The sequence below is a fragment of the Caretta caretta genome, chromosome 10, assembly GCF_965140235.1.
Source record: "Caretta caretta isolate rCarCar2 chromosome 10, rCarCar1.hap1, whole genome shotgun sequence".
NCBI classification, from domain to species: domain Eukaryota; kingdom Metazoa; phylum Chordata; order Testudines; family Cheloniidae; genus Caretta; species Caretta caretta.
This window is the reverse complement of record NC_134215.1, coordinates 46,153,190-46,178,666: the sequence shown is the minus strand read 5'-3', so window position 1 is coordinate 46,178,666 and position 25,477 is coordinate 46,153,190. Positions and strand designations below refer to the sequence as shown.

The window sequence follows — 25,477 nt, the reverse complement described above, 5'->3', positions numbered from 1 at the left end:
CTCAAAAGTCAGAAAATGATAGAACAATTTTATCTCTACCTCCTTGTGCCATGTGAGACCGTATTTAATTACATAAGTTCATGCTATTTCTCAACTATGATATAATATTTAAAAGTTGTTTACAACTTTACATATGTATGTACAGCATCTTGTAATGTTCTTTCATTCTATTAAGTTTACAGTAATTTCATTATTGTAATGATCTAATATCTCTTTCTGAGTTAAACTTTTTATATGATACATTGTTGTCTACTGTATGTATTTAATTATTTTGTCACTAACCCCATACTATATGTGTGTGTGGTGCTGGCACGCCAGGTGCCAGCTTATGCCAAGGCCCCTAGGCATCACTGAACACTGACAAATGAATGCAGAGCTGGAAACCAGTCTGATTCACCTGTGTGTTAGTATTGTTAAAATAATACTGTGTTTAAACTTTATGAAATGCTTCTAAGTTGCTGCATGCATTAATCTCACTTATAAATCTGTATCCTATGTCATAAGGTAATATTTAAGTGTTTGCTTTGTAACTAAAAAAGTATTTGCTCTAAAACTGTAAACCCTCACTGTCAGGAGAAAAGCACTATCAAGTGTGAAATACGAGTTTACCATGAGAGGGTTCATCTTCTGCCCAACAAAAGAGAGCCTGTTGACATCAGACAAGCCGTTGTGGAACATCTGTGGATGAAAGACTTTGATTGCTCCCCCCGCACCCATGAAGTGGAGTCATGCACAAACCCTCGTCCCATCAGCTTGAGCTCTGAGTGAGGGGGATAAAAATCCCTGTCAAGAAAAATGGTTCTTTCTATGCTGCTTGAAATTCAGAGAGAGCAATATTTCTAAGCATAAGCAAGGGATCCCCAAGCTGCTTAACTTGAGTTAGCCCTAAAGGACACACACAGCTTGCATATTACAGCAGTGTCTATTTCCTTTTGAAACCTAAGACTGTAACTCGTGTGTGTGTATTTACCTGCTTTAACCTTGCAAATAACTCTTTTTCCTAGTTAATAAATCTTTAGTTTATTACAGGATTGACTGCAAGTGTTATCCTTGGAGAAAGATCTCTGAGGTACAATTTAGCTTTGAGACTAGGTGTAGTAACCTGAATATTGTTGAGACTTTTAGTGTAAGGGACCATCTATTGCAAAGGCAGGCTTGCCTGGGTGGCAAGATAGACCGGAGTGCCCAAGGGGACTGCCTCCATGTTAAAGCTGTTATAGTGCTTGAGACATTCACACTTTATACTTGGTTGGTGAAATCTAATTATAGAACATACAACCAGTTTGTGGTTTTTGCCCTGTTCCTTGACAGTCTACCCTGAGGTTGGCACTCATGCTTGTGAGCTACTCTAGAGAGCTTGCCATATAGTACAGCCTTCCTTTGGTGCAGTTCAAGAGGTGAGGCAGCTAATTATGACACTAACATAGCTATCAATTTAGGTGGACTGTATATACCAGTTCATTTTCACTATTGCTATAGTTTATACTTAATCTGAAATATGGTAGGTAAATAGAAAAGGTGCCAAAAGTACTCCTTTTCTTTTTTCTTTTTGCAAATACAGACTAACACGGCTGTTGTTGTGAAACCTGTCATGGTAGGTAAATGTGGCTTACTGTATACTTCTCACATAAATCACTTTCAAGGACTCTGGCATACACACAGCATAGTGCACAATGCTAATGTTACGCATATGTATCTAAGGGTATGTTTACACTATGAAATTAGGTCTAATTTTAGAAGTCGATTTTTTAGAAATCGATTTTATACAGTCGATTGTGTGTGTCCCCACTTAAGACCATTAAGTCGGCGGAGTGCATCCACAATACTGAGGCTAGCATCGACTTCCGGAGCACTGCACTGTTGCTAGCTATCCCACAGTTCCTGCAGTCTCCGCCGCCAATTGGAATTCTGGGTTGAGATCCCAATGCCTGATGGGGTAAAAACATTGTCGTGGGTGGGTCTTGGTACATGTCGTCAGCCCTCCCACCCTGCACCCCGTGAAAGCAATGGCAGACAATCGTTTTGTGCCTTTTTTCCTGGGTTACCCATGCAGATGCCATACCACGGCAAGCATGTCACTGTACGTGTCCTGGATGCTGGCAGACGCGGTACTGCATTGCTACACTGCAGCAGCTCATTGCTTTGTGGCAGCAGACGGTGCAGTACGACTGGTAGCCATCGTCGTCTCCTGGGTGCTCTTGGACGAACTCGGTGAGGTCGGTCGGGGCACTTGGGCAGACATGGGTGCTCCTGGCAGGTCTGTCAGGGGTGCCTGGACATAATAAGAGAATGACCTAGATTCACTCCCATTTAAGTTTCGTCTCATGGTGATTCAGTCTGCCTGGAAACTATGACAGCTACAGTTGTTCTGCACTGTCTCCTGGCGAGCACCCAGAAGACCACAATGGCTAGCAGTCATACTGCATCGTCTTCTGCCAGCCTACCCCTTGCTCCCCCCTCCTTCCCTCCATGAAAGCAACGGCCAACAATAGTTTCGCACCTTTTTCCATGTGGGCGCCATGTTGCTGTCAGCGTCGTCATCCACCCGCCACTTCTGCTGCCACTCTGCTCTCCTACAGATGCCATACCACGGTAAGCATGGAGCCCGCTCAGATGACCGCAGCAGTTATGAGCGTTGTAAACACCACCTGTGCTATACAGCAGTATATGCAGAACCAGAACCTGCAAGAGCAGACAAGGAGACAACGGCAGCGCAGTGACAAGAGTGATGAGGACATGGACACAGACTTCTTTCAAAGTACGGACCCTGGCAATTTGGACATCATGGTGGTAATGGGGCAGGTTCATGCCATGGAATGCCAATTCTGGGCCCTGGAAACAAGCACAGACTGGTGGAACTGCATAGCGTTGCAGCTCTGGGACGATTCCCAGTGGCTTTGAAACTTTTGCATGTGTAAGGGCACTTTCATGGAACTTTGTGACTTGCTTTCCCCTGCTCTGAAGCGCAAGAATACCAAGATGAGAGCAGCCCTCACAGTTCACAAGCGAGTGGCAATAGCCCTGTGGAAGCTTGCAACACCAGACAGCTATCGGTCAGTCGGGAATCAATTTGGAGTGGGAAAATCTACTGTGGGGGCTGCTGTGATGCAAGTAGCCACCGCAATCACTGAGCTGCTGCTATCAAGGGTAGTGACTCAGGGAATCCCATTGCAGCAAAGCCATCCACTATGACCTGCACATTTCCCAAACTGTGGTGGGGCGATAGACCGAACCCATATCCCTATCTTGGCACTGGACCGCCGAGGCAGCGAGTACGTAAACCGCAAGGGGTACTTTTCAATGGTGCTGCAAGCACTGGTGGATCACAAGGGATGTTTCACCAGTATCAACATGGGATGGCTGGGAAAGGTACATGATGCTCGCATCTTCAGGAACTCTGGTCTGCAGCAAGGGACTTTCTTCCCAGACCAGAAAATAACTGTTGGGGATGTTGAAATGCCTACAGTTATCCTTGGGGACCCAGCCTACCCCTTGCTCCCATGGCTCATGAAGCTATAAACAGGCAGCCTGAACAGTAGTGAGGAGCTGTTCAACTATAGGCTGCGCAAGTGCAGAATGGTGGTAGAATGTGCATTTGGACATTTAAAAGCGCGCTGGCGCAGTTTACTGACTCGGTTAGACCTCAATGAAACCAATATTCCCATTGTTATTACTGCTTGCTGTGTGCTCCACAATATCTGTGAGAGTAAGGGGGAGAAGTTTATGGCAGCGTGGGAGGTTGAGGCAAATCGCCTGGCTGCTGATTATGCGCAGCCAGACACCAACGCGGTTAGAAGAGTACCGGAGGGCACGGTGCGCATCAGAGACGCTTTGAAAACCAGTTTCACGACTGGCCAGGCTATGGTGTGACAGTTACGTATGTTTCTCCTTTATGAGAATCTGCCCCCTTGGTTCACTCTACTTCCCTGTGAGCCAACCGCCCTCCCCTCCCCCCCCTTTGATCACCTCTTTCAGAGGCAATAAAATCATTGTTTCAAATTCATGCATTCTTTATTAAGTCATCACACTAATAGGGGGATAACTGCCAAGGTAGCCCAGGAGGGCTGGGGGAGGAGGGAAGCACTGGTTGGGGTGGGAAAGACAAGGCCACACTGCACTTTAAAACTTATTGAATGCCAGCTTTCTGTTGCTTGGGCAGCCCTCTGGGGTGGAGTGCTTGGGTGCCCGGAGGCCCCCCACTCCACTGCATTCTTGGGTGTCTGGGTGAGGAGGCTATGGAACTTGGGGATGAGGGCAGTTGGTTACACAGGGGCTGTAGCTCCTGCCTTTCCTGCAGCTCAACCATATGCTGGAGCATATCCGTTTGATCCTCCAGTAGCCTCAGCATTGCCTCCTGCCTTCTGTCAGCAAGCTGACACCATCTATCATCTTCAACCCGCCACCTGTCCTTGCATTCATATTGTGCTTTCCTGGACTCTGACATTGCTTGCCTTCATGCATTCTGCTGGGATCTTTCAGTGTGGGAGGACTGCATGAGCTCAGAGAACATTTCATCATGAGTGCTTTTTTTTCGCCTTCTAATCTTCACTAGCCTCTGGGATGGAGATGATAGTGTGAGCGTTGAAACATTTGCAGCTGCGGGAGGGGAAAAAAAGGGAGAGTAGTAGTTAAAAGACACATTTTAGAGAACAATGTGTACACTCTCTTTCACAGTGAGCCTTGCTGTTAACATTACATAGCACATGTTCTTTCAGTACCAGGTTGCGTTTTGCGTCTTATATTGAGGGTCTTCCGGTTTGGTGTGAGAGATCACACACACACACAGGGCCGGGCAACCGAATTCGGCTTGCAGGCAGCCATGGTAAGCCACAGTCTTTTCATAGAATCATAGAATATCAGGGTTGGAAAGGACCTCAGGAGGTCATCTAGTCCAACCCCCTGCTCAAAGCAGGACCAATCCCCAATTTTTGCCCCAGATCCCTAAATGGCCGCCTCAAGGATTGAACTCACAAGCCTGGGTTTAGCAGGCCAGTGCTCAAACCACTGAGCTATCCCTCCCCCCGCCCCCCCTTTTGGCTTCTTTAACCTTCATAACATGTGGGAATGGTTTCAAACAGCAGCCCCCTTATTTCCCATACCAAGCAGCCGTTGGGTTGGCCATTTAAAATGGGTTGGCAATTTAAAAGGAGGGGCTGTGGTTTTTGGGTTACTGTGTAGCAGAAACCCAACTAACCCCCCCCCCAACACACGCCCAATTCTCTGGGATGATTGCTTCACCCCTCCCCCCACTGCAAGGATAACAGCGGGGCATATTTCTTTTCAGCCACAAGCATGCAGCCCAGCAGGAACAGCCACCTCTAAATGTCCCCTTAATAAAATTACCCTATTTCAACCAGGAGACCATCCAGAAGAGCTTTATGGAGATGTGCCTGGAGGATTTCCGCTCCATCCCCAGACGCATTAATAGACTTTTCCAGTAGCTGTACTGGCCGCGACTGCATCCCAAGTCTTCAGGGCAAATTAATCGTTCAACACGCTTGCTTTTAAACCATGTATTATATTTACAAAGGTACACTCACCAGAGGTTCCTTCTCCGCCTGGCGGGTCCAGGAGCCTATCTTGGGTGGGTTCGGGGAGTACTGGCTCCAGCCCAGGGTGAGAAACTGGATCTCGGGGAAAATGGTTTCTCAGCGCACAGCAAGCAAGCGATCTTCAATTTCCTCCTCATCATCTTCCTCGTCCCCAAAATGCACATCCTTATTGTGTGATAATCCATTTATGGAGTCGAAGCACAGGGGTGGGGTAGTGGTGGCTGCACCCCCTAGAATGGTATGCAGCTCATCATAGAAGCGGCATATCTGGGGCTCTGACCCCGAGCGGCCGTTTGCCTCTCTGGCTTTTTGGTAGGTTTGCCTGAGCTCCTTAAGTTTCACGCGGCACTTCTGCGGGTCCCTGTTATAGCCTCTGTCCTTCATGTGCTTGGAGATTTTTTCAAATGTTTGGGCATTTCGTCTTTTGGAACGGAGTTCTGATAGCACGGATTCGTCTCCCCATACAGCAATCAGATCCTGTACCTCCCTTCAGTCCATATTGGAGCTCTTTTGCAATTCTGGGACTCCATCATGGTCACCTCTGCTGATGAGATCTGCATTCACCTGCAGCTTGCCACGCTGGCCAAACAGGAAATGAGATTCAAAAGTTCGCGGGCCTTTTCCTGTCTACCTGGCCAGTACATCTGAGTTGAGAGCGCTGTCCAGAGCGGTCACAATGGAGCACTCTGAGATAGCTCCTGGAGGCCAATACCATCGAATTGTGACCACACTACCCCAAATTCGAACCAGCAAGGTCAATTTCAGCGCTAATCCCCTCATCGGGGAGGAGGACAGAAATTGATTTTAAGAGCCCTTTAAGTAAAAAAAAAAAAAAAAAAAACTTCGTCATGTGGATGGGTGCAAGGTTAAATTGATCCAACACTGCTAAATTCGACCTAAACTCATAGTGTAGACCAGGACTAAGGATGTAGGAAATAACTATTGTATGTTGTACTGTAGAAATAGCATGTGGTATAAGTACAGATCCATGCCCATCCACAAGGAGGCATGGATAAGGTAGTGTGTGCAGCCTTAACTTGGTCTGGACACTGACTTATAACTAGGCTTAGAAGGATTCAGTTTTTATTCGTAAATGTTGGTAAAAGAAAATTTCAGTTTACACACAAATCCAACAAAAAATATTTCCATTGATGATCTTTGTAATTTACAGACAGGCAAAGTAAGAAAAATGCTGCTTGAGAACTTTGATTTAAGGATATTTACTTATGTATTTTGACATGTACTGTTGATAATTTGTGTTAATGGTCATAAAGCTTTAATTTTTTGAACCTCTATGTCTACTGTTGTTAAATAATTTTTCTCTCACCCCTCCACGTTTCCCACCACTGTGAAAATTTAAATAGATAAAAATTTTAAAAAGGTTAAAACCCATAATTTTGCTCAACTTTGAAAATTTAAATTGGTAAAAATAGAAACAATGCGTCAAAATTATCTGTTGAAATTATAAAAAAACAAATACTGAATTCTGCCAGGCCTACTTATGAGAGTTTCATTGTGCCCTCTTAATGTCACTTTTTTCTTGAATGAGGTTATCAAGGCTTTTGTAAGAAAAAGGTTAGTACATAAGAATTCCCTGATCTGGAGCAGTTTAGCTGGATTCAATCAGAACACTCCCAAGCACATTATGAGGGGGTCTTTCACCCGTGAAACTTAAGAGCTGGGGAGTATATGCATAGAGAGCCACTAAACATAGCAGAACAGGGCTCTGCACAGCAGATGTCTACCACAGCTGTATACCTGCTCAGGCATTTCCCTACTGTTCTCCTTAGATTGTCAGACATCTCTTGAATCTGTTGGGGGAAGTGAGAGGAGTTGGGGTTGCTGGAGCCTGGGGGCCAGCGTTTTGGAGCCATCGGAGTTGAAACCATGTTCATGTAGAAAATTTACATACCATGTTCATGACATTTTCCCTACAAACCTATACTTCTACAACACATAGTAGTGGCCTTTCCTTCCAGTTGCACGGGCAGGAGTGCTGGACTCCATAAGGTCTGCAGAAACTGAGAAAGGAGCTCCTTCAAAGTGTAGCCAAATTATATGTGTGTATTCTTGCCTTCCTTAGTTTCATACTATACAAGATTAGCAAGAAAAACCTTGAAAAATGTACAGCACGGGTTGCATGTAAGTTTTGAAGGGTCATAACTTGGTCAAAGTCAAAAGCAGTTTTCCAAGGGACACTCAAATGCACTTCTCCGTGCAGGCTACTTCTCTACCAAATTCCAACATTTTACCAGAGTGACTTCAGCAGTAAAGGTGTTTTTAAAAGCAAGCGTTTTTTATAATGGTAAACATTAATTATTTTACTCCCTCTTGCCTCCTACGCAAAAAAATGACTGAAGGGTTTTTGCTGAAGTTTTCCAGAACAATTTACTTTGAGGAAGAGACCAAATATAGAAAATTTCAGACGAATAGGTGAAAGTTTTTAAAAGAACTATGAGTGACACAAGACATGGTCCCACTGTAATAGTTCCTAACTTCAGAATTTTTAAGAGTTCACCAGTGGAAGAAGCTGCCAAGGTGCTGTGGAATCTCCATCAATAGAGAGATAGTAGGCAAAACCAGGCATTGTTTAGGTCTCTTCCAATCTGAATGATTCTAGGATGAAATTAGGTCACTTAAGAAAAAAATGTGTAGAATAAATGGTTAATGTGATTTCTTTTTTTCTTTCTCTAGACTTGTCAGGTGTGCCAGATGATGCTGCCTAACCAGTGCTGCTACTGTGCTCATCAAAGAATCCATACTCACAAGTCCCCTTACTGCTGCCCAGAGTGCGGGATACTCTGCCGATCAGCCCATTTCCAAACCCATGTCAAGGAAAATTGCCTACATTACTCTCGCAAAGTTGGATACAGGTTTGTGCTGTTTATAAGGGTCTGTCTGGGGATGTGAGGAAGAATGGGGGACTATTTCAGCTCTTGGGGGAAAAAAGACAGATTTTTTTATTACCTGTTACAGAAAATTTGGCAGATTGAGGTGCAAGGGCTGAATCCAAAGTCCCACTGAAAGATTGTTTTAAATATATTGATAGCATAAAAATCACTTCCACCTCGCAGTTTGAGAAATGGATAAAGTCTATTTATTTGGGTTGATAATTGCTCACACATCCCAATGAAGGAAAGCATTCTGGAACAGCAAAGCAGATTTAAAAATATTTAATGTAACAAGAAGAAGATTACAGTAAATAAAAACTATTAGAAAGCGTTTCTGAGTGCTCAAATGAATTTGAGCTCACTTTAAAAAAAAAAAAAGAAGAAGAAGAAGAAAAGAAAAGAAATTGGCCAATTTGTATAAACTTCAAGTTGGGCACCCAAAATTATTAGTGACTTTTGAAAATATTGGCCCTGAAATCTTTCCAGTTTTATACCCACTCAAGCTTAGATTTATTTTTACTGTCAGCTTTCTATTTAGAACGATAAGTGCCTTACCCAGGTCCTATTGTTGATCTCTAGGAAAGTTAACACCACATCCACGCTCTCCAAAATGGAGAGATCCCACAAATCTGCAGAAAAATTCTGCTTTTAAGATAGGTAGTATATAGATCTTTGCAAGATTATAAAAGCTATTTGGTGCAATGAAGTGCATATCCAGGAGCTGGTTATAGCTCCCTGAGGGTATGTCTACACAGCAAAGAAAATCACCTGGCTGCCCCATGACAGCCGTCTCTGGCTGTAGGTCTGTTTCATTGCTGTGTAGACTTCCAGGCTTATTCTGGAGCCTATAGTCTGGGACCGTCCCATCCAGTCCAAGCCCAGAAGTCTACAGCCCAAGTCTGCTGGCACAAGCCAGCTGCAGGTTTTTCTTTGCTGTGCAGACATACCCAGATTCTCCTTGCATATTTGTACTGGCCCTGGCATAGGTTAGAGTAATCTAAGGGCTGGTCAAACTTAAGACAGCTAACTGTGGTCCCCAACAGACCACAGAATGCCAGAGTGCAGCAGTATCCCAGCTATGCTCTCCTCTACCTCCTTTCTTGCATGTGGGGTGAGTGGTTCACATAGGAACCAGCTATACATCTTCATGCCAGCTGGAAGCTCCCTCACACTGGAAGAATTCTCAGCTGGACAAACCTGACAGCTTTTTAGTCCCTTTGGGTTGCTGGAATACAGTAGAAAGTCTTGCTCTGTGAGATGTAGTGTGTCTTGCAATAATACAAGGCCCCATGTACTCAATGGCAAGATGGACCTAAATTCTGTGACAACGTCCTTAGATTCTGCAGCACTCTGGAAATTCTGTAGCTGTTTCCAATACATTTATAAAATGGAGATTTTTATTGAATTAAATATAAAAATAAATAGTACATTCATTGCATTCCTCTGTTGTTTGTTTTCATATTAAATTCACTTTATTTTTTTGCTGTCCCTACACTCTAGTTTTCAGCAATATGCCACCATCTTTAAGTTTCAGCGTTAACAGCCCATTAAGATGAATGACTCGGTTCCTTTTCTCAGAGATAACGTTTCAGGCTGCCTGCAAACTCAGGCAGACATCACTGCATTTGTTTCACTCAGATTACTCTTTCAAGCTTTTTCTTCTAACCATGAGGGTTAGAAACTTTACATGAAATCTGAGATTCTGGATCACAATTCTGAGGCGGGGTGAAATCTGCTGCAGTTTTCATGGCTGCAGAATTCACAGGGTACTGGTAAAAATTTTCAAATTCATTAACAAAAAGGAAAAAATAATTGGCATTTTTCTCATAACTGAAAACTTGGAACAGAGAGCTGTCAAATAACATGTTTCATCCCCTGCCTCCATTCTCCAGTGTGACATTTGGAATATATCCTGAACGCTTTAGGAGAGCACCTACCTTTTGTTAGATACTCTATGGTAATATCCCCACGTCAGGGCTTACCATAGTCAAGAGGAAGGGAGTTTTGTACTTCAGCATCACTTGTGTTGTGTCATGGGGAGGATCTTTGACAAAGTGGCAGCTCCTTTTACAAAGGACAGGATTTTTGTGAAGTGCCTAGTTGGCTGTAGGAGAAGGGGAGCGGTGTGGCCACAGTAGTCACTGTTAGTTCTGTCAATATCCCTTCCTCTTCTTTGGTGTTGGGATTATTTTTTATTATTTATTTGTATTGTGGTAGCAGCTAAGAACCTCAATCATAAACCAGGGCTGCACTGTGCTAGGCATTGTACACACCACACAAGAACAAAAAGACACTCCCTGCCCCAGGTAGCTAAAAATCTAAATACAAGACAAAAGACAACAGATGGATACAATGAAAGAGGAGCACAGAGAAGCAATGAGCCCAAACTGTCCAGCATGGAAAGCAGTGGTCACAGCACACCAGCTGCTTAAGAGATCTACTCCAGCAGCATTCTTGTGCACTGGAGAGGAGGAGCTTTGAGGAAAGCTATTTTCACAAGCTCCTGAGTGGCTGGTTACTGTCATGAAGATCCTGTTTCAAGACAGCTGCTGGTATGTCAGAGATCCTTTCTAAAACTAAGAAAACTGGGAAATCTACACACAAACACTGTTAGATTCAGGGTCTACACATAACATATCTGATGTACAACCTCAGATCCCAAATCTGAGTGAATGTCGTTTCCCAGAACAGTGCAGAAGGGACAGTTGAGAATGGGATAGTCTGGTTTATTTGTGGTGGTAGGAGTTTGGAGAAGGATTACTGGAGGGCTGGCATCCTAGCCTCAGAATTAGACTTGATCCACACTACCAACTTATGTCAGTTTAACTATGTCGCTCAGAGGCATGGAAAATCAGCACCCCTCAGCAACGCAGTTATAACGACCTAACTCCTGGTGTAAACGGAGCTATGTCAATGGTAGGGCTTCTCCCATTTACATAACTGCCACCTCTCAGGGAAGTGGAATACCTACACCAATGGGAGAAGCTCTCCCATTGGTATAAGTAGCCTCTTCACTAAGCGCTACAGCAGAGTATCTGCACTGAAGGAGTGCTGTCAGTGTAGACAAGCCCTAAGGTTGTGGTGTATAGTTGTTTGTGCCAGGTGCATATATCTGGGTGGAGGAGGAGAGGGCATGTGCTGTTAAAGGGCTTACCTTTTCCTTTCCTTGCTTTTGAGGTTTTGTCATAGGCATGTTATGTGTAGAGCACCCTTAACTGATACACAGAATAGTGTTTTTGTGTCTTTTGAATAAGAAAAAAGGTGGGATGGATGGAAAGAAGGTTAAGTGCAAGCAGTTGTTGCCAGCTCACTGGGGGCAGTATTTCTAGGTCTCTGTAATTGCGAGGAGAGACTGACTGAATGGATGAAATGATGAAAGTTTGGGAGAACCTTGCCTATAGGACCTTGGCTGCCCCTACTGTCCCTTCCCTTTGTTTTAGGCTATGTACGCACTACAGTTTAGGTTGGTATAAGTTATGTTGCTCAGGGGTGTGAATAAGCAACCCCTCTGAGTGACGTAAGTTTCAGCAACCTAAGCACCAGTGTGGATGGCACCATGTCAGCAGGAGAGCTTCTCCTGCCGACATAGCTACCACCACACATGGGGGCTGAAGTAAGTTGATGGGAGAGCTCTCTCCCATCTGCTTAGAATGTTTGAACATGAAACGGGGAGCTGGGGATTAGATTGAAGGGGGAGACTAATGAGCTGGTGCTAGCCAATGCCTGTGATGATTTTGGAGCGGCATCAGTTAACCCCTTACTTTCCATGCCTCAATGCATGGGCAAAGCCTTAAGATTCATTAATTCCATTAACATTCTGCTTTTTGCCTCTTCCAGATCACTACTGAGGGGGTCAAGTGAGAGCTAACACCATGCTCTGGTGTCCTCCACTCTTCACTTTTGTGTTTCCCTTTGGAAGTTGAAGAGAGGCAGTGCTTGGTGTATTTTAATGCAGATTTTTTTCCCCTCTGCCTTCCAGGTGTATCCACTGTGGAGTTGTCTTTATGTCGCTAGCTATGCTGAAAGTGCACATTCACGAGAAACACTGCGAAGTCTTCCACAAATGTTCTTTTTGTCCAATGGCTTTCAAATCTGCGGACAGTACCACTGCCCATATTACTAGCCAGCACCCAGAAGAGCCTCACAAAACTACTCAGTAAGTGCCCTCAGCATTTGGAAGCATTTACACTGTTTGCCCACTGTTTTGTGTAAACTGTGTTAGCCACTGGATCGCTCTGGAACTGACATTCCCTCCCACCTCCACACCCCCACATCTCCTTCCTTTGCCTGTCTCTGTCAGAGGAGGAGGAGGAAAAGCTGCTGCTTTTGCTGTTTGCCAGGGGCTTAATCTCTGCCAAGCCAAAGTTCCCTGCCCTGAACTCAGAGCCTCATAAGATTGGGGGTGGAGAGATAGGGAGGGAGCTGAGCAGCTGCAGCGAGGAGTCTCAGCTGCAACACCCTGCCTGCCCATGAGTAAGAGTGGCATCTACTGACAAGGACTTTGCACTACAACTGCCTCCTCTGGCTTCTGGATGTTCGGGGTGCCATTGCCTAAAGAAGCTGGAGAAATTGTCTTGTGTTCTCCACTCTGCAACCTCCTCTTTTTCCCCTCTAGCCATGGCTGAAAGAGCTTGTGGGTGCATGGGTGGGGGGAATTGGATTGGGTTGAAAGTAACAGGTAGCTGGTGTTCTCTGAATGAATTACCTCTCTATATCCATGGTTACCCTCCCAATCTATCCAGGGCTTAATGGATCCTCTTTTTAGAACACTCAATATGTGCCTGATGCATTCAGCCCCTCCAGCTAATTGCTTCAAACGGTTCTGGGGCCTGTGCAGCTTGTTTGGGGTATAACCAAAAAGCATGGGTATGTGCAGGCAGCACACTGAAAGAACTCCATTCACTAATAAGTAATTTCCCTTTCTAAGACTAAATCATAGAGTTTTCTTATATCTAGTGTCTTTTCAAAATAGTCAATATACTGAGCATGAATTTTATTCTTTTTAAATTGTTCCAGGGTTATCTACAAATGTTCTTGTGAGACTGTCTTTAACAAGAAGAAGCTGCTCCAGGAGCACTTCCAACAGAATGCCAACAAGCTGTTGGTGGGAGTATTTAAGTGTCCGCAGTGTCAATTAGTGTATATGCAGAAACAACAATTAATGCAGCATGTCAAGGTAGGTAGCTGAATCTGACTTACTGATAGCACAGAGCCCTTTTTGTGCCTGTCTGTATACAGGCAGAAGTGACTCTGAGGGCAGGAGATGGAAGGAAGTGGTGGGGTTTTATTTTATGTAAGTAATTAATTTTTGCCAGGGGGCATTGTGGTGTAAGGTAAAATTTCACTATGCAAGTTTGGGTAACACTAGTAAATTTCACTTTATAACAAAAATATGTAGTAGTGATGTTATATAATCATAGAAAGGTAGGGTTAGAAGGGAACTTGAGGGGTCATCAAGTCCAGCCCCCTGTGCTGAGGCAGGAACAAGTAAACCTAGACCATCTCTGGCAGGTATTTGTCCAACTTGTTCTTTAAAACCTCCAGGATAGGGATTCTACAACCTTCCTTTGAAGCCTGTTCCAGTGCTTAACTCTCCTTAGAGTTAGAAAGTTTTTCCTAATATCTAACCTAAATCTCCCTTGTTGCAGATTAAGCCCATTACATCCTACTCTACCTTCAGTGAACGTGCAGAACAATTGATCACCATCCTCTTTATAACCGCCTTTAACATATTTGAAGACTCATCAGGTCCCCTCTCAGACTTCTTTTCTCAAGACTAAGCATGCCCAGTTTTTCAACCTTTCCTAGTAGGTCAGGTTTTCTAAAGCTTTTATCGTTTTTGTTGCTCTCCTCTGGACTCTCCAATTTGTCCACACCTTTCCTGAAGTGTGGCACCCAGAACTGGACACAGTACTCCTTCACATGCTGATCCTTTTGTATATTCCACTGTGGGGTACAAATGTGCTCCATGCATCTGAAACTGAAGCCCTTTACTTGCTGTTGGTGGGATTTGTCTTTGGTCCACACCTGTGCTTTTTCTCTCCTTGTGCTCTGGTCTAAGTGGGGCCTGACTGCCAGTTCCTTTCTGCCACCACATGATCTGAGATGGAACCCTCCAGTGTCCCCAGAACTGTCCCTCCAACTTTGAATCTGTAAATATTGTAAAATAAAACCTTTTGTTAGTTATTAGTTTGAGTTATTTTTGGTTAGTTAGAATTTGGAACAAGTCCCTTCTGCCCCCTTTTACCTCCTCCCACCCCAGGTATGGAATGCAGATTATGCCCAGGAATCTGACCTTCAGAAATGGCATATCCTGCCCCAGTCCTTCTTGGTAAATGATGACCTTGAGGGGAGTCTCTTCTGTCTTGGAAAAGCTCATACCTGAATGCTATATCTTCCGCTCCTTTCCCAATCAATAGAAGTTCAGATGTAGGAGACCTCTAGTGGACAATACTATGAGGCTTCAGTTCAATTCAGACCAGGCATACACCATCTTGTATACTGGGCAAGGCCTAGCTCTTGCACATCTAATACAGGGGCAAGGAAAGGTAGCGCCAAGACACTTCCCGGGCTTACCATGAAGGTAGGGAGCACTTTCAGAAGCCTAAAGAGAAATCCCACTCTAAGAGGAGGGCTGCTTACCCAACACTTTCTCAATCAGGTGACACTTCACAATGACAATGTTCTGGATCCCAGGAGGCTCAAGAGCCCATAGGGGTCACGGTAACAACCCAGAGGTTTTGAAAAATAAGGGTGCCCCTGCATTGGCACTGTTGACAGGAGCAGAACCACCGGTACCGAGCAAGGAGAGACACGAGTCAAGGCTTGGACAACCACCAGTACTGGCAAGGGACACCTGAGAACCTCTTGCTCCATTTTTATCCACAAGCTTGCATAATGAAACACTGGCTTCCAAGAGTCTTTCCATGCCAGCTCCAAAGGAACATAGGAAGAAGACTCTTCACACCGATGACTGGCAATAGATACTTCACTTCAGAGGATATCATCATCCTTCTAGATCCAGAACATTGCCTCCTATTGGGCCTGGTCCTTACAAGGTAGATTCTGACACCATTAGTCCATGAATGCTATGAGAGAAGTTCTTCCTACCAGTTGGGGCATTTCTTTAGTCATGGTACTGGCAGCACAGCCACTGGAACTGGAGCCTACATTTTCCTCTTCCAGGGAATTTGACATGGGGGAAGTACTGACATCACTTCCACTAGGAGATGTCATCCCAGATAGAAGGTTCTGGATCCTCTAGGCACTGCCATGACCTCCTAAGATGGGATACCCTTCCCCACAGGACTGTTTTTAAACTGTGCCTTGAAGATCTCCTCAACCTATATTGGATCCCTCTTACTGGTTTTACAAGGGACTATGGGATCCATATTACAATATCCTGAATCAGTCCACTTTCATTGGGAATCTCACCATCCCTCCCTCCCTTTCTTCCCCCCAGAGATCAGCCAGAGCCCCCTCAGCAGCCCATGGAAGAGGAGGAAGAAGAGCCAGATCTAGCAGTATTGCCAGGGCCGATAGGAGTATCATCATCTCCATAGATTCCAAGGGTCCAAGGCCAGAAGGGACCATTGTGCCCATCTTGTCTGACCTCCTGTATAACACAGACCATAGAATTTCTCCAAAATAATTCCTAGATCAATCTTTTAGAAAAACATCCAATCTTGATTTTAAAACGGTCAGTGATAGAGAATCTACCATGACATTTAATGTATTGTTCCAATGGTTAGTTACTCTCACTGTTAAAAATTTACACCTTATTTCCAGGTTGAATTTGTCTAGCTTAAATTTCCAGCCATTGGATCATGTTAGAGCTTTTTCTGCAAGATTGAAGTGCTTGTTATTAAATAATTGTTCCTCACGTAGGTGCCCAGAGACTGTAATCAAGTCACCTTCTCTTTGTCAAGATAGATAGACTCTAGGAATTCAATCACTACATAGCAGGCTTTGTACTCGTGGCTCTTCTCTGAACCCTCTCCAACTTATTAACATCCTTCTTAAATTGTGGGCACCAGAACTGGACACAGTATTCCAGCAGCTTTTGCACCAGTGCCAAACACAGAAGTAAAATAACCTTTCTATTCCTACTCCAAATTCCCCTGTCTATCCAGCCCAGGTTTGCATTAGCTATTGGGCCACAGTATCACACTGGGAGCTCATGTTCAGCTGATTATCCACCACAAACCCAAATCTTTTTCAGAGTCACTGCTTCCCATTCTGTAAATATGGCCTACATTCATTGCTCCTAGATGTATACATTTATATTTAGCCGTATTACAGGGTATATTGTTTGCTTGCACCCAGTTTACAAGGGGATCCAGATCATTCTGAATCAGTGACCTGTCCTCTTCATTATTTATCACTCTTCCGATTTTTGTGTCATCTGCAAACTTTATCAGTGATGATTTAATTTTCTTCCAGGTCACTGAAAAAAATATTAAATAATATATGGCCAAGAACTGAACCCTGAATGACCCCACTGGAAACACTTTATGACTGTTCCCTGTTTACAATTACTTCTCCCACAAAGTCCAGAGTGCTTGGTTCTTTTTGTCTCCTTAGATAAAAGATACCTTGGAGTTCTTTGCCTTTCTCTTTTATACTCCAGCGCACCTTTGTAATGGATTCTTCTGAAAGTTACCCCCCAAAGTAAAATTCATTCAAGCTGTGAGGAAGGAGATTTGGAGTCTCATGGTAAAGGAAATTCCATGCTGGTTTCTTCCTGCACTGGTGTTTTCTAAAACACAAATTGATCTGTTCCTGCAATCTCCTCCCCCTGTCACGAAGCTGAGTGGTTATCTCCTCCCCTTGTTGACTTCATGGTTTTGTTTTCCTTTTATGTAAATACATTCCCATTGTCTGTCAATGTACCTTGGAAGTACCTTCAAGGTGGCAGAACCACATTTGTTTATCTAGGGTGGGGTAACTTCAGCCCTGCCTAGCAGAGACACTTTAAGAACATAATTCCCAATACACCACACAATAGTATTAATAAGTATGTTATTCGCTTCCTATTGATATATTACGTGACTCCTTTTAAATATAGATTATGATATTAATGAGTTGGGGTACACTGAACTGGTCAGGCCAGCTGAAACTCACTGCCAGATATGTGAGTCTCTTGCACTGGGGTGCTGTTAGGATCACAGTCATGAGAAAACAGGAAATCCAAGATATAGTGCGCCAAAGGGGCGCAAGGTCAGGACTCCAAAGAGGATGCCTTTCTAATCTTGTTGATGGGACCCTTAAGGTATGCCTTTCCCACCATTCCTCTCTTATCTCGAGCCCTCAGGAAGATTCTGCAGAATAGGGCAGTGGTCATCTTTATTGTTCCCAAATGGCCTAGACAGTATTCGTTCCCCAACTTTCTCCAGCCATCAGCACATCCACCCATCAATATCCAATCTTTCCCAGACCTCTTGACACAGACAGGGGCAAGATCAGACATCCTAATCTGGAGTCTCTCTACCTCATCTGGAGTCTCTCTACCTTGGATGGGCATTGAACCTATAGCAGACATGTTCAGTAGCAATTCAAGCCATCTTTCATAATAGCAGGAAGGAATTCACCAAAAAATTCTGCTTTGCTAAGCAGAGATTTTCTATTTGGGTTCAGCATCAACAGATGTCTCCAGAAGAACTGGACTATCTGCTGACCCTGAAGACCTCAGGTCTTTCCCTTAGCTCCCTATGATTGCACTTAACTGAAGTTAGTGCCTGCCACTTCCCTTGATAACCATTCATTTTCACCCATCCAGCAGCTGTACATTTTCTAAAGCATCACATTAGAACCTTCCCTCCTGAAACTAAACACGCTCCCACATGGGATCTTAACTTAGTACTCTCAGCATTATTTGAGTAACTATTTGAACCATTGCTGACATGTTTGCTGTTCTATCTATCTATGAAATTCTCCCTTCTAGGGGCCATCAGGTCACCTAGAAGGGTTCGAGAACTAGGAGACCTAATGGCTACTCTAGCTTATACAATTTTCCATAAGGAAAAGGTTCATGGAGACTACACCCAAAATTCTTCCGCCTTTCATCTAAACCAGACAATACACCTTTCTTTGCCGAAGCCACGTGTGACTAATGAAGGGAGGAGAAGAGCCTCTTTTCCCTGGGTGTGTGCTGGGCATTGGCATTTACTTACAAAGAACAAATTCATTTAGGAAATTGCCTGGATTGGCAGAATGGATGAAGGGACAAGCGATCTCTTCTCCGAGACTTTCCAAGTGGATTTCAAGCTGTATTCTGCTCTGTCAGTCAGCTGATAGCTCTCCCCTTCAAGGTGTGAGGGCCCACTCTACCAGAGTCAAGGCAGCTTCCCTAGCCTCACTTCATGAAGTGCCTCTTATTGATATCTGTAAGGCAATAGTATAGAGCTCTATACTTGCCTTCACAAGACATTATTCACTATTCAAGCCTCTGCAGCAAATGCATCCTTTAGATTGATGGTACTTGAGTCATCAATACCATGTAGGTTCTCTCACCCTTCTCCTAAATGGGCTTTGCTTCTCAGTCACCCACAGTGGAATACACATAGGAACCAGCATTCACAGAAGCAGCATTATTTACCTTTTATAGCAAGTGGAGTTTTTGAGTTCTGTGGTCACTATCTGTATTCCACTATCCGCCCTTCTTTCTCTCTGCTTCAGATTCTGTACTTATTACTTGTGGTAGAGAAAGAACCTCTTGGCTGTTGGTCCACATCACCCCTTCTGCCCTCAGTCCGGAGCATGAGGAGAGGAGGAGCGCGGGTACAGACTAAGGCTATGTCTACACTACGCAACTTTTAGTGACATGGCTGTGCCGCTACAGCCATGCTGCTAAAAGGCGCATGGAGTAGCTGCTGCTTGTCGGCAGGAAAGAGCTCTCTTAACGACAAAAACTTCCACCCCCAACGAGCGGCATTAGCATTGTTGGCAAGAGAGCGGTCCTGCTGACAAAGCACTATTCACACCAGTGCTTGTCGTCGACAGAACTTTTGTTTTTGTGTTTATTTAACACCTCCTGAAAAAGAAAAGTTTTGCCTTTCACTTGCCAGTGTAGACAAAGCCTAACAGACACTTCATGCAAAAATCTTCCTGTCTCAGGTGCATGGAAGACATGCATACCCTCACAGTGGAATACTACCCAGGGATCACACATCTCAAAGAACTCCAGTTACTAGACAAGATCAGTAACCTCTCTTTTTACAGCACTGACATTTTTAGGTAGATCAGGTAATGATACAGCCAGGTACCTCATCTGTTGTTTGTTCTATCTCTTGAGACGGTATTTAAAAAAAAAAAAAAAACAATGCTGCCTTTGGTGGGACACTCCTTGGGAGTGTCAATTCAGGACAAATTGCTTAGAGCAGGGCAGTTACAGCCTAAAGCTGGAGTTCCTTTACTATTAAAGCAAACCGAACCAGCCAAACAGAAAGGACTTTGGTTTTACCCCACTGGCTAACCATAAGTCACACAAGCAATTCCCTTAGACACTCCAGTTTTCCAGTATCACCACCAGTGCCACTTGCTATGGGGATGACTGGTTATTAAAAACAATACCCCAGTAAAAGAAAAAAGATTCTCTCAATCCCAAAGGACCAAGCCCCAGACCCAGGTCAATATACAAGTCAGATCTTACCCACAAATCACACTGTTGCCAATCTTTTAGAATCTAAAGGTTTATTCATAAAATGAAAAAGAGATAGATGAGCGCTAGAATTGGCTAAATGGAATCAATTACAAACCGTAATGGCAAAGTTCTTGGTTCAGGCTTGTAGCAGTGATGGAGTAAACTGCAGGTTCAAATCAAGTCTCTGGAGTACATCCACAGCTGGGATGGATCATTCAGTCCTTTGTTCAGAGTTTCAGATTGTAGCAAAGTCTCTCTAGAGGTCAGAAGCAGGATTGAAGACAACACGGGGCGGTTTTCAAGGCCTTTTATATTCTCTGCCCGTGGAAGATCACAGCAGCAAGATGGAGTTTGGAGTCACATGGGCAAGTCCCATGCCCATGCATGACTCGGTTCTTTACAGGCCAACTCCATTGTTTACATGTTAGTTTGAACGTTCCCAGGAAAGCTCAGATGTGGCGTCTCCCAAAGTCCATTGTTAATTAAGTGTTTTTTGATTGGGCACTTACTGAGAATATTCTCAAGAAGCTGACCAAGTGCTTCACTGAGGTTACTTAGAATGAAAACACATTGAGATACAAGTACATAGCCAATATTCATAACTTCAGCTACAAAAATGATACACACATACAGACAGCATAATCATGCCCAGCAAATCATAACCTTTCCATAGACACCTTACACGACAACCTTTGTACAATATTTGCTGCAGATATATAACAGTGGTTGCAACAATGATCTATACGGTCACAGGTTATGTCAGTAATGTCACAGGTTGACTGGCAGTTGGTTTATATTGAAGCAAAAAAAAAAAGCACAAATGTTTTAAATATTTCACGTGTAACTAAGAGGGAAGATTTTAAAGAGCTGATGAGGACAGATTGAAAAGTGGGAAACCTATTCCATTTAGAAACATTTCTGTTTCTACTGATATTTCATATTTTCTGTGATTACTTTCCTTGTACATTACATTTACATAAAAAGAAGGGGTTTGGTTCATCCTATTTTGTTTGTATTGGTTCATCACATTACATGGGGAGTGGCAAATCCCCAGCCCCATAATGCACCTGGCAAGTTGTTCATACTGTATTGCAGTGGTTCTCAAACTTTTTTTCCACGCACCACTTGAAAACTGCTGAGGGTCTCGGTGGACCACTTAATGATCTTCCAAATGTTGTTTGTACCGTTAGCTAACTATTGTAAAGTGCTTTTGCTTGCTGATTAGAAAATGGAACCAATTATTTGAAGACCTTTTGTGCCTTTGAATGAATAGATTAAGGCACAAGACTGGGAATTATGAGATCCGGGTTCTTTTACTGGCTCTGCGCTCTAGTCACTGCACTTCCATGTGCCTGAATTTCCTCATATTAAAAATGGTTTAACAACACTGACCTACCTAGCAGGGTAGTGGGGATTAATTTATTCATGCTCATAAGGCACGTTACGATCTCAAGATGGGGAGCCAAATATGGAAGTGTTGTATTTTTGTAAATTATTAGCAATGCTACTCGAACAACTCTTCTGTCAGGCAGAACTTTCCAGCCTATTTCAGGGGCAGAAGCTTGGTGGGGATATAGGAGTACCTCAGTGCTATGTTATTTAAACTGTTTTTGATTCTGATGCTCAATTCCCTTATTACTAATCAGGCTGTTCATGGGGTCCCCCCATATCCTGAGGATGTCTCTAACCTTCGACAGAAGCCTCAGACAACGTCCAGCAGCCAAGTTCTTGCACCAACAAAGGAGTTGTCAGTAGCCAATGGTACTTCCCACACTGCTTTGCCAAGGAAGGACACGAGAGTGGAAAACAACTCAGAATCAAAACCCATCTTGAAAAGTGTTGGTTGGACTTGTAGAGAGTGTTCACAATGGAACCCTGATCGGGAAAACTATGTGTCCCATATGAAGAAAAGCCATGGAAAGGTAAGGAGCCAAATGATACCTTTCATAGAATCATAGAACTGGAAGGGACCTCAAGAGGTCATCTAGTCTAGTCCCCTGCATTTCAAGGCAGGACTAAGTATTTCAGGCATGTTTCTTCCTGTTTATAAGCTTTTGGCAATAGAACTACTAGTCATTAATATTTTGATCAAATGGAAACCCAGTAGCTGTTCACCAGCACTGTTGGAGTGAAAGTATAGCCAGAAACAAAACATTGACCTGACCTGCTGTCAGCATATTGGGTCTATTTGAATAGTATGATCTATACTTTGGCATGTCACCCTTTCCTCTGCTCCTTCCCTCACTGCATGTCACATCCAGTTTCCTTTTTCACATACTTTGGTAAATGAATGGAGAGCTGTATCTGTTCTAGTCACTGGTCTGACAGCTCCACTGGCTGGGATTCCAGGTTTTGTATTGATTGCTGTTGGCTTGTGTTTGCGATTTCCCTCAGCAGCTGCCAATACTCTTTGCTTAGCACTGTGATCTGTCCATGACAATAGCAGTTCCACTCTGCTAATCAACTCAGCACAACATAGATAGCAATTTGAGTAAAAGTAATTGGAAGCAACATTGTTGTTCAGATGGAGACTGTCCTCCATCTATATATGCATTTAAAGATGAAGAGGAAAAGGCACTTCCTCGATATATTTTATTATTTGCTAAACAGTATGGGGAATTGTCTGCTCTTAGGTATCTAACCCTGAGAGACTCTGTTGTAATGAATTTGTGCAAGGTGCAGAGGTGAGGTTGCTTTAGGAACCATAAATCTGAATTTTCTCACTTTTGTGTGCCTAAAATCTTGTGTTCTATTGACATGGGTTTTTACACAGATTAGTGTTAGAATGGGCATTTCAGGGCTAGCACCAGCTCATTGACGAAACATAGGCCAGGTTTTCGTGTACAGCCAAACTCTTAATACCTCAAGGTAAATGTACTGAGTCATTAATGTGCTGAGTCACACGTAACTGGAGCCCTGTGAACAGCGACCAAGAAGGTCTGGATTGTCCCAATTCATAAATACAAGAAGGGGAAAGATGGGAGTGGTGGATTGTCCCATTTGATAAACACAACGTGGGGAATGGAAATCCTCATTAAGTATTGAAGATTTTTTTGTTTTTGTTTTTTTAGAAATGAGCTAATGTATGTGATGAGATTTAACTCTGGCAAATGCAGATGATAACAAGGGTGTAATCCCAAACAGATTTACACCGTGAAGGATGCCAGATAGAAAACAAATGTATAGGGGGATTTGGAGTCATTAATGGATATGGCTCATAGTGTGATGCTAATGCTACCTTGGGCCTGCTGTTTTTCCTGGTGCTGCTGTTGGGAGAAGAGAATGGGTAGGTGGTTTTGAGTCTTGCCAGTGCCTGCTTTCATCCCTTTCTCTGAGAAGGGAGGAGACAGGAGAAGGTGATACTTTTCCCCTGCCAGCATTAGCACAAAGAGCTGGTGCGGACCAGAGAAGCACATAGTTCTGAGAGGACTGGGTGTAGGATGGGCACAGGAGTGCGGTGGTGGTCAGTGGATTAATTTCACGTAGAATCCTATAGTGAAGTCAGCCTCTTTTTCTATCAAGGACCTTATCTCTTGACTCCAAGGTGGCTGTCTGGGCTTGCAGATAATGGTGTCCTATCCCTACAGGTCTTCTAGTTAAACCAGATCTTCTTCCTTCAGCAGCAAGGGTGGTCTTCTGTTGTTAAGGAGGAAACTCTCATCAATTCCCCCCTCTCTTCAGGAGCATGAGGAGGTTTCTTCTTGTCACCAATAAGTGAAGAGAGTTAAATCAGTACCCAGTAGCAGAAGTAATTAATAATACTTTTTTTTTAAAGTCAGATTGTTCTTGAGCTGCTTCTGATCTTTACCTGTTTAAAGGTGAGATCAATGAGGACAGCCCACTTTCAGGCTGGCTAACTTGGGGATCCCAAAAATCTTGAAATTGTTCTTTTGAGGTACCTCAGTTAAAGGGGTTTCTCTCTGGGTGTAGGCACTGTGCGTCTCCCTTGCTATTCATCCCTTCATTTGAGTCAAGTAGACAAAAGGAGCTAGCTGGCTTCAGTTGTTAAAAGATGTTTCTGTTCTTCTGCTAGTCTGTGAAGAGATATCCCTGTCGGCAGTGTGAGCATTCGTTCAACGACTTCAGCAGTCTGGGCAGACATATTCGCAATAACCATGACACAGCAAAGAAAGTTTACACTTGCTGGTGAGTACCCAACACTGCTTTCCAAGCTTTCCCACAGATTAATTCATCTTTCATGTTTAAAAGCCCTTTGTAATAGATCATGTCTTCTCCTGTCTACTCTAGAATGTAAATTACATAAGAACATAATATAAGAACGGCCCTATTGGATCAGACCAAAAGTCCATCTACCCCAGTATCCTGTCTTCTGACAGTGGCCAGTGCCAGGTGCCCCAGAGGGGATGAACAAAACAGGTAGTCATTAAGTGGTCCATCCTCTGTCGCCCATTCCCATCTTTGGGCAAACAGAGGCTAGGGACACCATCCTTGCCCATCCTGGCTAATAGCCATTGATGGACTTATCCTTCATTAATTTATCTAGTTCTTTTTTGAACCCTGTTATAGTCTTGGCCTTCACAACATCCTCTGGCAAAGAGGTCCACAGGTTGACTGTGCATTGTGTGAAGAAATGCTTCCTTTTGTTCATTTTAAACCTGCTGCCTATTAATTTCATTTAGTGACCCCCAGTTCTTGTGTTATGAGAAGGAGTAAATAACGCTTCCTTGTACTTTCTCCAATTACACTGTGGAAGAGTAAGAAGAGGAAAAGGTTAGTCATGAGTGACTTTTTCACTTTTTGATTGCAGTGTTCCTGGAGACTTGGGGTGAGGTTTAAAACTGAGTTCTACAGATGTATCTATGAGTACAGTCTCACACACCTGCAGAATGGCCAGTGAAACACTGGGCCTGATTCTCCTGTTGATAAATTGTATGGTCAGTTGCTTGGCCACCCTTTGGTTCATTCTGAAATGTATTCAACAGAGTGGATTTGATTTAAATCAAATTGATTTAAATCACGATTTAAATCACTAGTCAGGAAAACTCGCTTTAATCATGGATTTCTACATAAAAGTGCACTGCTGTTGATTGTTACCTTAATACATATTCTTCACAACTCAGAGATAGATGTAGGTTTCATTTTTAGAAGGTACACACTATACATTTTTAAAGTGATTTATTTTGAAAACTTTTCAGATTAGTTTTACAGCTATAACAGAAAATGAACGATTGGTTATTTCATTTACCAAAAGTAATTGAAGCAGATATTTATGAAGTCATTGGGAGGTGAACTATCTCCAATTCAACAGCTTACTCATTAATATTTGGAGGATTTTCTTGCCATGCTGTATTAGGAGGAGAACATCACCAGACAGACATTTAAATAGTTTTATTTAACTAAAACATCAATGTTCTGGATTTTTTTCTTCAACA

General features: G+C 43.5%; 1 protein-coding gene across 5 annotated transcripts in view; it reads left to right on the top strand.

Annotated features, from left to right (window-relative positions):
• The window catches only part of ZNF592 (zinc finger protein 592), a 95,337-nt gene that overhangs the window by 56,060 nt on the left and 13,800 nt on the right, over positions 1-25,477 (top strand). For all 5 annotated transcript variants that reach the window (XM_048866531.2, XM_048866529.2, XM_075132947.1 and 2 more), the window contains 5 exons: positions 8,247-8,425; positions 12,423-12,599; positions 13,460-13,619; positions 21,731-22,006; positions 24,118-24,230. In XM_048866531.2, coding sequence (XP_048722488.1) covers positions 8,247-8,425; positions 12,423-12,599; positions 13,460-13,619; positions 21,731-22,006; positions 24,118-24,230 — 905 coding nt within the window. The remainder of the gene's footprint in view (positions 1-8,246; positions 8,426-12,422; positions 12,600-13,459; positions 13,620-21,730; positions 22,007-24,117; positions 24,231-25,477) is intronic.